Source organism: Branchiostoma lanceolatum, chromosome 14 (assembly GCF_035083965.1).
Source record: "Branchiostoma lanceolatum isolate klBraLanc5 chromosome 14, klBraLanc5.hap2, whole genome shotgun sequence".
Taxonomy (NCBI): Eukaryota; Metazoa; Chordata; class Leptocardii; order Amphioxiformes; family Branchiostomatidae; genus Branchiostoma; species Branchiostoma lanceolatum.
This window is the reverse complement of record NC_089735.1, coordinates 15,014,861-15,030,781: the sequence shown is the minus strand read 5'-3', so window position 1 is coordinate 15,030,781 and position 15,921 is coordinate 15,014,861. Positions and strand designations below refer to the sequence as shown.

At 43.5% G+C, this 15,921-nt stretch overlaps 2 protein-coding genes across 4 annotated transcripts; one reads left to right on the top strand and one right to left on the bottom strand.

The window, feature by feature from the left end:
* The first annotated feature begins 1,853 nt into the window (after positions 1 to 1,853).
* Positions 1,854 to 5,121, top strand: LOC136448369 (uncharacterized). Its single transcript, XM_066447788.1, has 5 exons — positions 1,854 to 1,975; positions 2,375 to 2,518; positions 3,420 to 3,473; positions 3,714 to 3,824; positions 4,607 to 5,121. The coding sequence occupies exons 1-5, from the start codon at positions 1,967 to 1,969 to the stop codon at positions 4,607 to 4,609; spliced, it is 321 nt and encodes a 106-aa protein (XP_066303885.1). The 5' UTR covers positions 1,854 to 1,966; the 3' UTR covers positions 4,610 to 5,121.
* A 3,401-nt stretch (positions 5,122 to 8,522) lies between these two features.
* LOC136448368 (uncharacterized) lies at positions 8,523 to 15,345 on the bottom strand. Of its 3 annotated transcripts, XR_010757867.1 has the most exons (8): positions 14,409 to 15,337; positions 13,793 to 14,000; positions 13,293 to 13,375; positions 11,544 to 13,115; positions 10,898 to 11,126; positions 10,499 to 10,645; positions 9,492 to 9,838; positions 8,523 to 9,444 (listed from the first exon to the last, which is right to left on the bottom strand). XR_010757867.1 is itself a non-coding variant. In XM_066447786.1 (7 exons), exons 4-7 carry the CDS (start codon positions 13,110 to 13,112, stop codon positions 9,585 to 9,587), a joined length of 2,199 nt encoding a protein of 732 aa, XP_066303883.1. In that variant the 5' UTR covers positions 13,113 to 13,115; positions 13,293 to 13,375; positions 13,793 to 14,000; positions 14,409 to 15,337; the 3' UTR covers positions 8,523 to 9,584. The 3 variants fall into 3 exon arrangements, 2 of the variants coding, with proteins under 2 accessions (XP_066303883.1, XP_066303884.1); XM_066447786.1 differs by having other exon boundaries at positions 8,523 to 9,838; XM_066447787.1 differs by lacking the exon at positions 10,499 to 10,645 and having other exon boundaries at positions 8,523 to 9,838; positions 14,409 to 15,345.
* Positions 15,346 to 15,921: the final 576 nt, after the last annotated feature.

Below are 15,921 nucleotides of genomic sequence, written 5' to 3'. Positions count from 1 at the left end.
TGAAGAGGATTCCAACCATAACATGTTTCCAGCTCGAGGTGTTCAAATACCGTGTACCACGTACATGTAGATGGATGGAAAATTATGTGATTTTAGACAGCATGACCCCCACCAGGGTCAATTCTCATTGACAGAAAGATCCTACAGAATGTACATTTTCCGTTATCGTTGTAATATTTGTATACCGTTACATCGTGAACAAATTTCGTCATAGTTTTGACTAAAAGCAATGTCTGCCTCGATGACCTTGCAGCGCCCTCCTGCATTCACGCGTTACGTTTAAGTAAGAGTACACACACACACACACTTATATAAAATCTAGGTTTTAAGGCCTGAGACAAATCCCTAGAAAACACCTGCTGACCCCAGCCTTCTTTTGGGCGCCGACCGCTGGATTAAAGCGGCAAAAAGTTTTCGATCTGACAACGGAAGGATGAAAACGGAAAGTTGTGATGCCGCCGCCGAGCACGCGACCGCATCGAAAGGTAACACTGGAGCAGAACGCACAGCGTCGGCGATTACAAGCAAGCAGTGCCCAATAAAGGTTTGTGAGAGTCATAGAAATAACAAGAGTATAAGAATATCAATTCTTATCAATAATGAGAGTATTCTAAATATTCATACCCAGAAGCGCCGTGTTTTTGAAAAGTCAGCGTTATGGTCGCAGAACACAGTATTAATGGGCGACCCCCGTGGACAATAGTAGTTCGGGTATGAAGTAGTGCGTCACATTACTTGAAAAGGCCATAGTTTTTCTTCTGTGCACGTTAGAGAGGCTGAAACTGTGGTGAATGGTAGAGGAATACGTCAGTTTTGAGACAGGATGAGTTTGATTACGATGTTTGTTCGGTCGGGTTGGATTCGCGCCTGGATATTGTTACCGCCCGACTACTGTAAGTCGCCTGCAGTACGGTGACCTCCGCCGGGGGGCATATCAAAGTGGCTTTTAAAAGAGAACGAGCCGGCAAATTCAACCTTATTTTGCAGATATTTTGTAGATTGAACCTTGAAGTCAAGCATATAAAAATCTGGTACCCTAATTCTGCACCTTTCTATAAATTTTCAAGCGTCGAAGCATCTCACCTTGGGATCCTTAACTATATAAATCCCTATAGGAGAAATACTGTGGTCTGCAACCTTATGCCGCGCTGAAACAAAGATGGCGTCGCGGACCAAGAAACAACATGTCTCGGCCAACGTTTTGCCTTCCACCGCGGAGTCATTTTCCGGCGGAATTTAGTAAGACAGAGACACATTTTTGTTGAAATTGCAAGAAATAGATAGTAATTTCTGTGAAATCTGACTTTTTGACGCCATGCACTACGTATTCGTTTTGAAAATTGAGTTTAAACGGAACTGAATTCACGTTAAACTTTAAGATTACGATAGGCACAACAACATCACAAACATTTGTCTTTACAATGTTTATAGGGGGAACGTTTTATTAAAACACTTCATGGAGGAATCGATGGTATAACATTGCTATTCTATATATGTTTGATCTTATTTTTGTCCTTTAAAGTCTTGAAAACATTTCCGTGAAATCCGACAGCAAAATGATCTGATGTCACCACACGCTTGAAAATTAGGCGACCGCCATGGGCAGGGATTGTGCTCTGTGCGGTCCCAATTCGTTGCGGTCGCGGTCGCGTTGGACGGGTGGTCGCCTTGGGCAGGCAGCTTAATGCTTGTGCCTATGGGGAAAATTTTCGGGACCGAGAAAAAGCGGTCGCCATGGCCAGGTGGTTGCGTTGAAAAGGTGGTCGCCTAGGCAGGTTTGACTGTATATCTATTTGCACAGGTCGTCCATAATTTTATGTTGGAAAATGTTTAAAAGTGCCTGGCATGAATCAGTGTTTCTGTGTTTTGTTATATACAGGTGCAGAGATATGAGGGGGCCTCCACCATCTATGGTCCCCACACCCTGGCAGCATATCAACAACTGTACTCACAACTGGCCGAGGACATGGTTATGGTACAAGTTTGTTTTTAATCATTCTGCAATTCCCAATGTGAATTTGTATCTGTATGGCCGGACGGTATAAACACCTTTCAGCATAACACACCGGGTATACAGCCATGCAGTGCGGCACCAGCTGGTTATATTACAGTCACCAAACGACCAGTCTGGTCCAGTCATATCTAACCTTTGCACATCTATCTGTAAGCGTTATTCAAAGCTGTCTGATGAGGATGCTCCTTCTGTACTTGGTGTCAAAGAGTTCCACTCTATGATAGTAGACTAGGGAAAAACACATTTTTGAACACCTCAATTCTAAGTTGATAACTCTGAGAACTCTGGGTTGAAGGCATGACTATAGATTTCTCACATGAATTCTCTCCGAAAGCTTAGTAGTGTGTGATCTATTTCTAGGGAGCAGCTATTGACGTGGGTCCCTCCCCACCAAACCTGCTGTCCCGTCAGCTGTCCTTCCTCCCTCCGGTGGTGATGGACACTACACCCCTCTTCACCCACTTTGGAGATGTGATTGACGATGCGGGATCCACCTACCACACGGTACGGACACTACTTTTTTACAACTACTACTAGCTGCAGCTTAGTAAACTCTGTTTAGGAGTTGAAGCATACAGAAAGTTCAGCCTCCAGTCTTCTCTATCATACATTGAGTCAATCAGACCTTTTCCACATATTATAACATTTTAGTCTCAAGCAGTGTCTTTAAGGTACGGTACGGGCAACCTACTCATCTTTTAGCATCAGGAGTCTTATACTAGGACTAGGAGTTTAGAATCAGGAGTTTAGAATCAAGTTTTCCCACTGGTTCATTATGATGTCGTGGAACGTGACCAGCATGTCTTAACCAACGATGCTTGGCTTGAGGTGGGTTGAAGGTTACCATATAGTTGTTTGTTCATTGTGTATTTCCACCAAGGTTCATTGTATATGACACAGCATTTTGGTGTAATAAGTGCTGGGGGAAAAATCTATAATAATTGCACGAATAGTCACGGTTTTATAATTATCACAGCTATATGATCTATTCATGAGTATGACATATTTTCGTTTGTTGAGACCCTTGTGGTGCCTAAGGGGCACATAAGGTAGAAAGGTTCCTTGCTGTTTCTGTAGCAGGGTATATTTCTACAGGGAGGAGTTTTTTAGCCCTTCCCCTTTTACATGCTCGAGGCACCTCCTCAAACATTGGACCCCCATTGGCATTATAAATCCCTTCTGAAAGATGGGTGCAGCCCCAACCGAGATGTCCTGACCCAGGATTGAACTGGAGTCTCTGGGGTTACATGTAGCAACTAATTGGAACTAGGAGCTCAACTTTGAGGCTGCTATATACTAATTGAGCTATAATGACATACCTATGACATATATTACAGTAACTGTTAATCAAAATGTCAATACAGTATATTTGATTACTTTGACTGGTGTTTTGTGTACCTTTCAGAACGAGACTGTATCTGTTCGCTTCCACAGTGCTCATCCGAGAAACAACCTGCAGGTAATTACTTTCAACTTTCCACACATTAAGCATCACATTTTGATAGTTGTACCTAAGGTGTCAACAATTGTGTTAAAAAATATATTGTATCTGATTCGGAGCCAAAATTGAGAAAGTGACATACTGGGCATGGCCATTCTGTTTCTCAGTGTGATCACAAGGAAAAATTTGTTCAATTTCCTAGTGCAATTTGACGCAGTCCAGTGAGATACTTGCTTAACAAAGTTTACATCCATTCAGACCCAGCCAGAGACCATGCAGAGGACCGTGAGACAGCGGCGGGCACTTTTCCATATTTTCTCCTGGGCCCACAAAAAGATCCAGAACTTTTTCTCAGACCCAGAGGAAGAGGTGACTTCTCAAATAGACATTCACATTAAGTTACGTCAAATAGCAGTTACACATTGACAAGCAACTGGATATCATTTTGGAAATGGTCAGATGTTTCAAGTAGCAATCACTACTTTTTGTCAGTGACACTGAGCAAGATTTTTTGATCAGCTGCTTTTTAACCACGAACTATGAATCGATATGCAAAAAGTAGTGGATGCTGCTTAAAACGTCTGACCATTTCCAAAATCATATCCAGTTGCTTGTTAATGAGTAATTGCTATTTGGCGTATCTTATTAGTACCTGGATGTCTATCCTTCATTGACGTATTCACACTAAGTCTCTACTAACACCACTACTTTCTCCTTACTCACGCACCTCCTCTTTTTGCTGTTAGTTAGTTATACTGTGATTGAGTTTGCTCGGAAGTCGGAACTCTGACATTATTTTGCAAACTGTGATGTTTTCTGTTGTGACCTGTACTAAACCCAGTTGGGTATGTGTGTGCAATAAAGGTCTTCATTCATTCATTCATTCATTCATTCATTCATTATTTTCTTCCTCAATTGTGAAAGGTTACTAATTCAGTGCACAGCTGTATCAATTATATTCTTACATTTACAATGTAATTTACCATGATATGTAAATAATTTTGCAGCAGAAATGGTCTTAGATTACTAAATAGTGAACTATCGGTAAGTTTTATCACAGTGACTGTAAAACAGAGACTGTCGCAGATTCATTTTTTCTTGATGATAACTTATTCCTCATTACTGATATCAAAGTTCTTTTACCACAACAGTGATTCTTCATTAGTGGTATCAAGAGAGCTGCAATGCACTTGCCTGTACCTGGTGTGATTTTACTGCTGTCTTTACAACAAATAAGTAACGACTTTGCTTGAAATTTCATCTATGGTGGTAGAATATCATTGCCTGTGAAGCAAGATTAAGCTGTGATATCCGACACAGAAAAATGGGTCTTACCCAAATTTTTGACTGAACAGATCTAGAAGTTGTCAAGGAAAGGGCAGTCCACCGCTTCTGTGACGTCACTTTATGCAGATGTACATGTAGAACATGTGACTCATAAAGCATGTGGTCATGAGTTACAGAAAGTTTATGGCATCCCCTGTCTGTCAAGGGATGGAGTGCCATAAACTTTCTGCAACTTGCTCATCGAGTCACCTGTCCTATCTGCATAACATGATTTCACAGAATTTGTTAATTGCTCACTCCTTTATGCTCAGTTTAATTTGAAATTTGGGTAAGTCCCATCTTTCTATTGTGTTAGACATTCCAGTTAACTCTCAATCTGAATATGATGGATGGATTCTCCTGTCGGTACGACAGATGAGTAGGCTCACACGTCATTTGCCAAGGTGGGTCCTCATGTGGGAATGAAGACCAATTCGTGACGCACATGAGCGGCCACAGATGCTGCACGGAAAGGAACAGTCTGGTGTGGAGCGCTGTTTCCTCTTCTCCTTCTTCTCCTGAATAGCAGCAGCTCTGTTGGCCTCGAATGTCCTTATTCCTAACGCGCACTGATTTCTCCACAGCGCTCTGTCTTGGGCAATGGCTTCCCAGCAGTCAACGTTGATGTTGCAGCTCTTAAGGCTTGTCTTCAGATTGTCTCTGTACCTTTTGAGGGGTCTGCCCTGGTTGCGGTGCCCTTCTTTTAGTTGCCCATATAGTAGCATCTTGGGAATTCTGCTGTCTTCCATGCGGACAATGTGTCCTGTCCATCTTAGCTGGCACTTGATGATCAGGCATTCAATGCTAGGGAGGCCACACTTCTTTAGGACCTGAAGGTTGGACACTCTGTCCTGCCATTTGATGCTGCAGATTTTCCGGAGACATCGCTGATGAAACTGCTCCAGTAGTTGGATGTGCCGGCGGTAGGTTGTCCAGGTCTCGCAGCAGTAGAGAAGTGCACTCAGTACAACGGCTTTGTACACAGAAATCTCGGTGGAGAGGCGGATGCCGTGGTCGTGCCACAGTCTCTTCGTGAGACGGCCAAAGGCTACACTTGCTTTTCCAATGCGCTGCATCACCTCTACGTCAAGGGATCCACTGCTTGTAATGGTGCTACCCAGGTAGCAGAACTTTCCCACGGTCTTGATTTCTGTGTTGTTGATGACGATGGGAGGAGGTGGTGGCACGTTGGCAGCCTGTGATGGTAAGGGCTGGAACATGGCTTCAGTCTTACCTAGGCTGATCGTGAGTCCGAACCGTCCACAGGCAGTTGCAAAGCGATCCATTATGTACTGCAGGTCCTCATGGGAGTGTGCGCCCAGTGCGCAATCGTCTGCAAAGAGGAACTCACGTAGGATGGCCTCGAACACTTTGGTCTTGGCTTGGAGTCTTCGCAGGTTGAAGAGTTTTCCATCAGAGCGAAACTGGATGTACACCCCTCTTTTACAACTGCTGAAGGCATCAAGGAGCATTGCTGCGAACAGGATGGAGAACAAGGTAGGTGCGAGGACGCAGCCCTGTTTTACTCCATTGGACACTTCAAAGGGATCTGAGGCATCTCCGTTTTCCTGGACTCTGGCTTGCATGCCTTTGTGGAAGGAGGCAATCAGTGCTATAAGCTTGTCTGGACAGCCAAACTTTTGCAAGATCTTCCACAAGCCTTCCCGGTTCACGGTATCAAACGCCTTGGTTAGATCCACAAAGGCCAGGTGAAGCTCCTGATTTTGCTCGCGACATTTCTCCTGTACCTGACGAAGAGCGAAAACCATGTCACTGGTGCCCCTTCCAGCTCGAAACCCACACTGGGATTCAGGAACGACAGTCTCTGCAATGTTCGTGATGAGCCGGTTGAGGATAACTCTGGCAAGTATTTTCCCAGCGATACACAGGAGCGATATTCCGCGGTGATTGTCACAGGATGTTTTGTCCCCTTTCCTCTTGTAAATATGCACTATGGATGCATCCTTAAAGTCTTGTGGGACTTCTCCTGCTTCCCAGATGGAATTGAACAGGGACGTCAGTTTCGCTAGAAGCACGTCGCCTCCGTTCTTGTAGATATCAGCAGGAATCCCATCTGCTCCTGGTGCCTTTCCGGGTGTTGTTTGCCTCAAGGCCTTAACAACCTCAGCAGTGGTTGGGGGGTCCGCCATTGAGTCCTTTGTTGGTAGTTGTGGCAAATACGCGATTGCCTCTTCGGAGATGGTTGATTCTCTGTTCAGCACATGGTTGAAATGTTCTGCCCATCGAGCAAGGATGTCGGTTTTCTGGGTGAGCAAGGTGGACTGGTCAGAAGATCTTACTGGGGCTGAGCCAGATGCCTTGGGTCCGTAAACGTCTCTCAGGCCTCCATGAAGTGTCTTCATGTCGTGGTTGTCGGCTGCTGCTTGCAGCTCCTCAGCCTTTCTTTCCCACCAGTTATTCTTCATCTTCCGCAGCTTCTGCTGGAGAAGTTGCCTTGCCTGCTGGTAGTCCTGTTTTGTCCTGCTGTTGGTCTTGTCATGAAGGTGATCATTGTGCGCTTTATGTACCTTGTCGATGAGCTTCTGAATGCCTTCTTCATTCTCATCAAACCAGTCTTGGTGCTTCCTCTTTACAAAACCAAGGGTGTCAGCTGCAGCGCTGTAGACGGCCTCTCGGAAGGTCCTCCATTTCTTTTCCAGGTTGTCTTGCTCCTGCTCGATGTTGGACAGTGATTTCTGAAGATTTTGCTGCAGTGCTTCCTGCTTGATGCTGACCTGAGCAATGTTCAGTTTCCGCAGGGGCTTTTCTCTAGCCGTCTTCCTTTTCAAAGCAAGGTTAAGGTCCATCTTGCTACGGAGTAGGCGATGATCGGACCAACAGTCGGCTCCTCTCATGCAGCGTGTGCTATGCACATCACCTCTATCTTTTTGGCGCACTATAACGTAATCTAGCATATGCCACTGTCTTGATCTAGGGTGCATCCATGTGTTTTTGTACTTGTCCGCTTGCTGAAATATTGTGTTGGTGATGGACAGTCTGTGTTGAGCACACATCGATAACAACATCAGTCCATTGGAGTTGCACTTTCCGGTGCCATGGTGTCCTAAGACGTTCGGCCAGGAGGACACATCTGTTCCAACTCGTGCATTAAAATCTCCAAGGAGGATGATCTTGTCCTTGCTGTTCACCTCCGAGAGGACACGGTTGAGATCCTCATAGAAGGCTTCCTTGATATCATCTGGGTTTGTCATAGTAGGTGCGTACGCGCTAATGATGGTGGCAAAGCAGTCCTTTGCAAGTTTGAGACGTAAGGTCATCAATCGGTCATTGATCCCACACGGTAGGTTGTCGAGCTTTCTCGCAAGCTCCGTGCGAATAGCAAATCCAACGCCAGACGTCCTCGAGGCATCTTGAGGCTTCCCGATGCAGTAAAAGGTGTAGCCTCCGCCTATCTCCTCCAGTTGAGTTTCTCCAGCGAATCTGGTCTCACTCAGAGCTGCTATGTCAATCTGGTACTGGCCCAACAGCCTGGCAATGAGTGCGGTGCGTCGCTCTGGTCTGTTTCCTCTGTCTAGCAGAGTCCTCACATTCCATGCCCCCAGAGTCAGGGGCTTCCTTATCTTGTTTCTCCTGTTTCCTCGGCCGCAGGACTGGATGCCCATGCAGGCACGGCCTCCTGCCAGGGGCGCTGTGTGGTAGGCTTTCTTTAGGGATCCTTTTATCTCCCCTTCCCCTTCCGGGGAGAGCAGTGCTGTCCCTAGAAAAGGCTGCTCTGCATGTAGGTCTAGATATATGGCCAAAATTGGATTACAGAATCAGGATATTTTGTTGCTAAGATATTTCGCCATTACCTGTTCAGTTGGTCTATAAATCAGTTTGTATTCTACTAACTTTATACTGTTAGAATTAGGGTTAGCTGGTAAGTCTAAAAACAATCTTGATAACAGTCTTACATGTACTCACAGATGTTTCCAAACTTCTAACACTGTATAACAGGTGTGTTTCAACCAAATATAAAGACCTGTCTACCTGTATGTACTCATTTTTATATATTCATGGTTTATACAGCAGGCCGAATGGAAACTTTAGCTACTGTCTAAGTATCATTATTTCTACATTCCTTTGAACTAGTTTTACATGTATATTATAAGGACATACAATTGTATTTCTGAATAATTTCACAAATAGGCAGAGCTGTAAGTGTTTACATTTGAGACAACATTGTTTAAGTTTAATCCACAAAATTGTGGTTGTTGTAAAATAGAAAATTTGTTTCTGTAGGCAGGACATTTATTAATAAAATGCTCCAATGGATACTCAATTTGAAACTTGTACCTATCGATCTAATTAACATAACCTGTGACATAATCAGCATACAAAAAATGAGAAAAAATGCACTCGAATACATAATATTTCAGAACATATATACACATGCTTAGAGTCAATTCCATGTTTAAACTTATCTATGTTATTTTGGAAATGTTTTGAAAATAATTGCACAAAAATCTCTTGATTAAGAAGCATCTAATGTGATGTGTCACCATTTGCATCATACGTTGATGAAAGTTAGACATCCAGGTAGTAAGATACGCCCAAAAAAATTTACTCAAGCAACTGATCTAAGTTGCAACAGTTTTGAAAATAATACAAATAACATGTGCAGTGTTAGAAATTTGTCTGACATGTTGGAGCACAGCAGAAACTATTTAGAACATCAACTAAATGTTGGTAATTGTTCTAAACAGTTACTTATCTCTCTTAGATGGTAACAAAAGTTTTGCAAATGTAAGAACAAAAAGCAACAAACACCCACACAGTAATACTACTAATATGGAATTGACTCTAGTTGTCTTCAAATCTTGTTTGATAACGCTGGAAAGCTGCCTCTTTGCTTGGCCTAGGAATTGGCGCGATGTTACGTGGTAGGTCTGGCTTAGGCAGCACCTGGTCCCCTAAGCACTCATTTGACTCCCGGCGCCTGTACTCTGCCGCCTCCAGCAACTTCCTTCGGAAGGTGTAGTCCTTCTTCTCATAGATGTTCTTGACTACCCAGTCCTTCTGCCTTTTGCTGTAATCCAGCCGCCGCTTTGGATCACCTGCAGAGAGAATGTAGTCTGAAGTGTTTGTGATTTGTAGAATTAATTCATTATACAGAGATGACAAAGTAATTCTAAGCCGGCAATTTTCACCTACATTAAAAAGAAACTAAGGAGGCCGACATTTACAAACTCCATCTCTCTTCCCATGCAAAAAATGACTTCCTTATAAACTTTTTTGCATGAATTCCCCATTTCAAAGTTCCTTGTACACACAAATGGACTTTTACAACATCACCACACTCAAAAATGGGTTTCTGAATTTATCCCCAAGAATGAACTCTTCAATCAACATCCCAATGCAAATTTCACTCTTGGAAGTCAATGCTTACCCATCTCTAGTGTAAAATGACAATTGATCCAGTTTCAGCTAATGGCAGGAGAAGAAAGAGGAGAAGAAACTTGACAAAACAATACATTTCAGTACTATTCCTATTTCATTGAGTGAAATATAAGTAGCTTGGTACACATGCAATGGAGCTAGTAAAATTACTTTTACTCAGTTTTTTGTGCTCCTAAAATGCATTTAGACATGAAGATAAAATGGTTAAAACCACATCAATAAACTGCATAGCACTATATTTGCAACAGCTAGGTATTAATTGTTCTACTCCTTTTCCCTGTGAATGAATTTATATACACATTAGTATGTATGCATACCTGATGATGTCCTGGCCTGTCTTCGACCGATATTCTCATTGTGATCGATCACTGATAGTTGAAGTCTCGCCAACATCGCAGGATACTGATAATGTATCCGTTTTGATGCGTATTTCAACACAAGGTTGTGGTAGACCTCCAGCTTCCCTGCGGCAACAAAGAATATTCAGACAAAACAGTCATTCTGCCTGTAAATTCCTCTGACGAGTATAATGTATTGACCATGTAAGGCAGAAAAACTTTTGCATAAGAATGGTTATACATCGAACACTTGCCAACTGTGTACATTTCCTAAAACAATTTTGCAGCATTGACATACAAGCGTTCAATTGCATCATTTTCTATAAAATCATGTGTTGTAGGATGTATTAATTCATAAAATACGGCTCAAACATTCACCTGTGTGCTTGAACCCTGTCATATGGCCCATATCCTTCAGCAAGATACGGTCCATCACTACTTCTTGAAGAGCTTTGTGGGCAGGAGATTCCACCTCAAGCCATTTCTTCTTCCTTTCAGCTTCTCTGGACAGGGGCAGGTGTGCACAACGGTGGAATAACTCGTTACCTGACCACTGATGTTGATTTCCGATGTGGTTTAGCAAGGATGTCCATTTCTCGATCAGCAACTAAATGACAAGATAGAGTTGCAGTTGGTTAGCTAAACCTGGCACTGTCAAAACAGTTGACTAGCAAAAAAAATGACTAGCTTGCATGCCCCTAAATGCAATTCAATATAATGCATTATCCCAAGAAAATTGTTTGCTATAATAGTACCTACCATAGTCATAATATCATGAAATATAGACTGTAAATGCAGAAACTTTTGTGGTGTTTTTATTTTCATGGTTTTTGCAATGATCACACACCACAAAATCAAAACACTGCGAATATATGTTTTTGAAAGTCTACTGTATTACAGAATTGTTGCAGATGCGAACTTCAAACGATGTAAAAGCGAAAACCTCATTTCCCCTCCTATAGAGAAATATGACTGCTGCAAATGTTTCTGCATTGACAGTAATTTTTAACATTTTGCACTGTACCTGGGCATTCCCCTTAGATGTCTTTGCTGACCACCATAGGTGGTTACTCACAGCCTTTATCCATTCAGCCAGGGGTTGACAGGTTTTCTTCTGGGCCTTTGTTCTGAGTTTTTGCGTTACATTTTTGGAAACATGGAAAATGTCAAACTCATGCTTGATGTCTTTATAGTCTTTCTTCATCATGGCTGCGATCCCCCTATGTCTGTCTGTGGCCAGGCACTCTATGTCGATGCCCTTGTCATCTAACTCCTCCAAGCATCTCTGGAGGCCCTCTTTTTCCATCGATTGGGATGTCCCTGTTTCTGTGACTTGCACTAGCTTCATGTCGAGGATAAGAGCTGTTTTTTCTTCCATTACCGTATAGGAACAGTACTTGGCACAATAGCCGGGCGAGTCACACCGGCCATCTCCCATGATAGTAACTGCGCCATCCCTGACCAAGTCCTGGGCCATTTCCTGCTGGTATGTGTAGTAGTCGTGAATGGTAGGAATAGCGTACGTTGTCTGGATGTTGAAGAATTCTGATTGGCTAATGAACTGTAGGTTCAATGATGCAGCAAAATCTATAAATTTATCAATGGACCCACCAGAGAATAGGATTGCGCATCCGACAAGAAGATTTCCAATTGCCATTCTCTTGCTGTATGGTTGAGAATGCCACACACCATGATGACCCGTTGAACAAGTCCAGTGTACAGCAAGACAAGTGCCTCTTACTGTGGTTTTGAGCAAATTGCCAGCACCACATTTGGAACACCGCTGGAACAGTTCTCTTATCTTCTCACCAAATACAATAAATCTATGTCCTTCCAGCGTCACCTCAGTTTCACTTTCATCATCAGAGGTTGGGGGAGATGTTGATTCTGACTCTGGTTGGTATGACTGATCCCCCTTATCTGCAGGTGCACTAGGTGTAGTCCATGCGGATGATGGTGTCACTGAGGAATCTGATTGGAGAGCACTGGTTGATTTGATTGGGGTTGACATCCCTAGGGGCTCTGGTGGCGGAATCCCTTGGAGAACTTGGGTTGACATCCCTGGGGGCTCTGGTGGTGGCGTCTCTAGTGGCGGCATCCCTAGGGATTCTGGGGATGGCATTTCTAGCTGCTCTGGTGGTGGCATTTCTAGCTGCTCTGGTGGTGGCATCCCTAGGGGCTCTGGGGGTGGCATCCCTAGGGGCTCTGGGGGTGGCATCCCTAGGGGCTCTGGGGGTGGCATCCCTAGGGGCTCTGGCGGTGGCATCCCTAGGGGCTCTGGTGGTGGCATCCCTAGGGGCTCTGGGGGTGGCGTTCCTAGGGGCTCTGGGGGTGGCATCCCTAGGGGCTCTGGGGGTGGCATCCCTAGGGGCTCTGGTGGTGGCATCCCTAGGGGCTCTGGTGGTGGCTTCCCTAGCGGCTCTGGGGGTGGCATCCCTAGGGGCTCTGGTGGTGGCATCCCTAGGGGCTCTGGTGGTGGCGTTCCTTGGGGCTCTGGTGGTAGCATCCCTACGGGCTCTTGGGTTTGAGTTCCTGCAGGGCTCAAACTCTTCTTGCAAAATGGACATGAGCTTCCCAGGTCTGAAATGTCCATACCCTGAGATTTGAAAAAAAAATCATAAATTCTTTGTGCATTGTGATAGAAGCAAATCTATAGGCATATCAGCAATAGCTAAAGTATTGTTTCCATTATATAAGGACAAAAGCAGCAACCTAATCAAATTAAAGCTCTATAATTATCCTAACTACTACAAGAATAAAATGGCACTATTACCTTTTCTGCTGCAAGTCTTCCTCCAGCACTTATGGGGTATAATGGCTGCAGGTGCTTGCTGACGTGAGCACGTACTGACCCATCTAAAGCAAGATTCAAAAGGAAACAGTCATTTACTCACCAAGTTACACTTACCAGACGAGTAAATAAATTCAAATACACTAGATTAGTGCTGCGTACCTAAACGTAACATCAGGTACAGGTACAGGTACAGGGGTTTAGGTACAGGTTGTACCTGTACCTGAACAAAATTAACATGTGTTTTTCTGGACTTCTTTAATGACAAAACCATAAACTATTTTCAAAGCAGAATAGGCAAAGTTGAAGGGCTGTATGAAAAACATGAAGTACATGTCATGTGCAACCCGAAAAAATGTAGGGCATGCAGAACAATGCATATCCCCCTGGCTAATGCCATACATTACATTGTATGCATGAAGGATTGAAATATTATGTGGGTCACAGTTGAATACAGTACAATCTCATAATCAATAATTTACCGTGCCGTAGAATTGATGATCTTGCATTTTCCTTCACAAACTGAGCAGCCTTGCTCCAGATAGGGTCACTTTTCGCTTGTGGCCACCCAGTGGATTGTGTTGGGTCCCATTCCTCCCATGGCAGAGACAAGAACTTAACAAGTGCCCTTGTTTCGTCTCTAGACCAGGCAGGGCCTCTCTTAGCCCTGGTTAAAATCTTCTGGGCTGCCTGAAAAAAAATGTATCACATACATAACACCTGGGCTCAAAGTACTGGGTACATGTACACATTTCTACACCCAATATTGGAGCCGTGCATCAAGTTTTTGGTTGTGGGTGCACTGGAGCACATAGATATTTGTGAAAGGTTTTCATGTAGAGGTACGATTGCACACTATAATATGGCATATTCTTGACATTTACTTGTCCAAGAATTTGTTTAGGTACACAGCTCAAATAACAAGTAATTTTACCAAACAATGACATACAATATGGCAGCCCGAGACAAAATTCAATGTTGTCATTTCAAGAGATAAATGGCCATAACGTTACATTTAAGTAGGTAAATAAGAAAAAATTGCGACACATGTTACATCATGTTTTACATAACATAAATTGTAATGAAAACAAAAACTACCTGCTGACTTGGGCTTTTTCCGGGACTTTTCCTGAGAGTTCTTCTCTGTGCCGTCCTTCCCACTTCTATCAGACAGAAACAAAATGACAGTAATGTAACAAAAACAATACAGTGACTATCATATATTCAGGAATGTACACACAAAGTCTGAAGTCGCTGGTGTTTTGGAGGACAGAGATGTTGGCACTATAGTGAGGAGCTTTATGTAGGTCACCATAATATGGCAGGCAAAAATGGCGTCTATTAGAACTGAGCCATCTTCTGGCCCGAATTTCTCGCTACCGGTTGATCCACAAAGCTAACGAAAGCAGTCAAATGACTATCATATATTCAGTAATGTACACAAAAAGTTTGAAGTCGCTGGTGTTTCGGAGGACAGAGATGTTGGCACTATAGTGAGGAGCTTTATGTAGGTCACCATTATGGCAGGCAAAATGGCGTCTATTAGAACTGAGCCATCTTCTGGCCCGAATTTCTCGCTACCGGTTGATCTGATAAGCTAACGAAAGCAGTCGAATGACTATCATATATTCAGTAATGTACACAAAAAGTTTGAAGTCGCTGGTGTTTCGGAGGACAGAAATTTTGGTACTATAGTAAGGAGCTTTATGTACAGTGTAGGTCACCATTGTGGCAGGCAAAATGGCGTCGATGACAAATTAGCCATCTTCTGACCCGAATTTCTAGGTAACGGTTAACCTGATACGCTAACGAAAAGAGCCGAGTGAATATCTTATATTCAGGAATGTACACAACAAGTTTGAAGTCCAGCGGCTCTTAGAATAAAGAGATTTTGGCATCTTAAAAAGACCCTTTTGCTATCTAAAATGGCTACTTATATACACGTAGAAAATACTAAAGACGGGCAACAACAACAACAACAACATAAAACCGGAAAGCGCTGGCCTGGCAGCTCTGATAGCGATTGTGCACACACATTTAGTCTACTCAAAAAGGTATTCCTAAACTTCATAGCATCGTCAATTATACCAAGCCCTCCCTCCATGTTGGCAAGTCCTCTCTCACTAGCGCACCGCGCATTGAATTCTGGGATTGTTGTAGGGATCCTTCGGGGGTTTCATGCCTTGATCACTATCATGTAGCGCCTTGCGTTCAGGCTCTCACTTATGGTAAATTTTACAAGACAAACTAGATCCAAGGATAACAATTCATTCCCAGAGGAATGACGATTCCCGCTTACAGAGTGGAATACTCCTTTAAGAGCTAGGGTGACGGATTAAGGTTATGGTGACGGATTACGGGTAGGCATGATGGATTAAGAGGAAAGGTGACGAATTCGATTCTCTGGTGACAGATTAACGGCTATGGTGACGGATTAGAGGCTAGGGTGACGAAATAAGGGCAACGGTGAGGGATTAAAGGCTTTCGTGACAGATTAAGGGTTATGGTGACGGATTAAGAGCAAGACTAGCTTATTAAGGTCAAGGGCAGTGGATTAAAATCTAGGATGACGGATTAAGGGTTATGGTGACGGATTAAGGGAAATGATGAC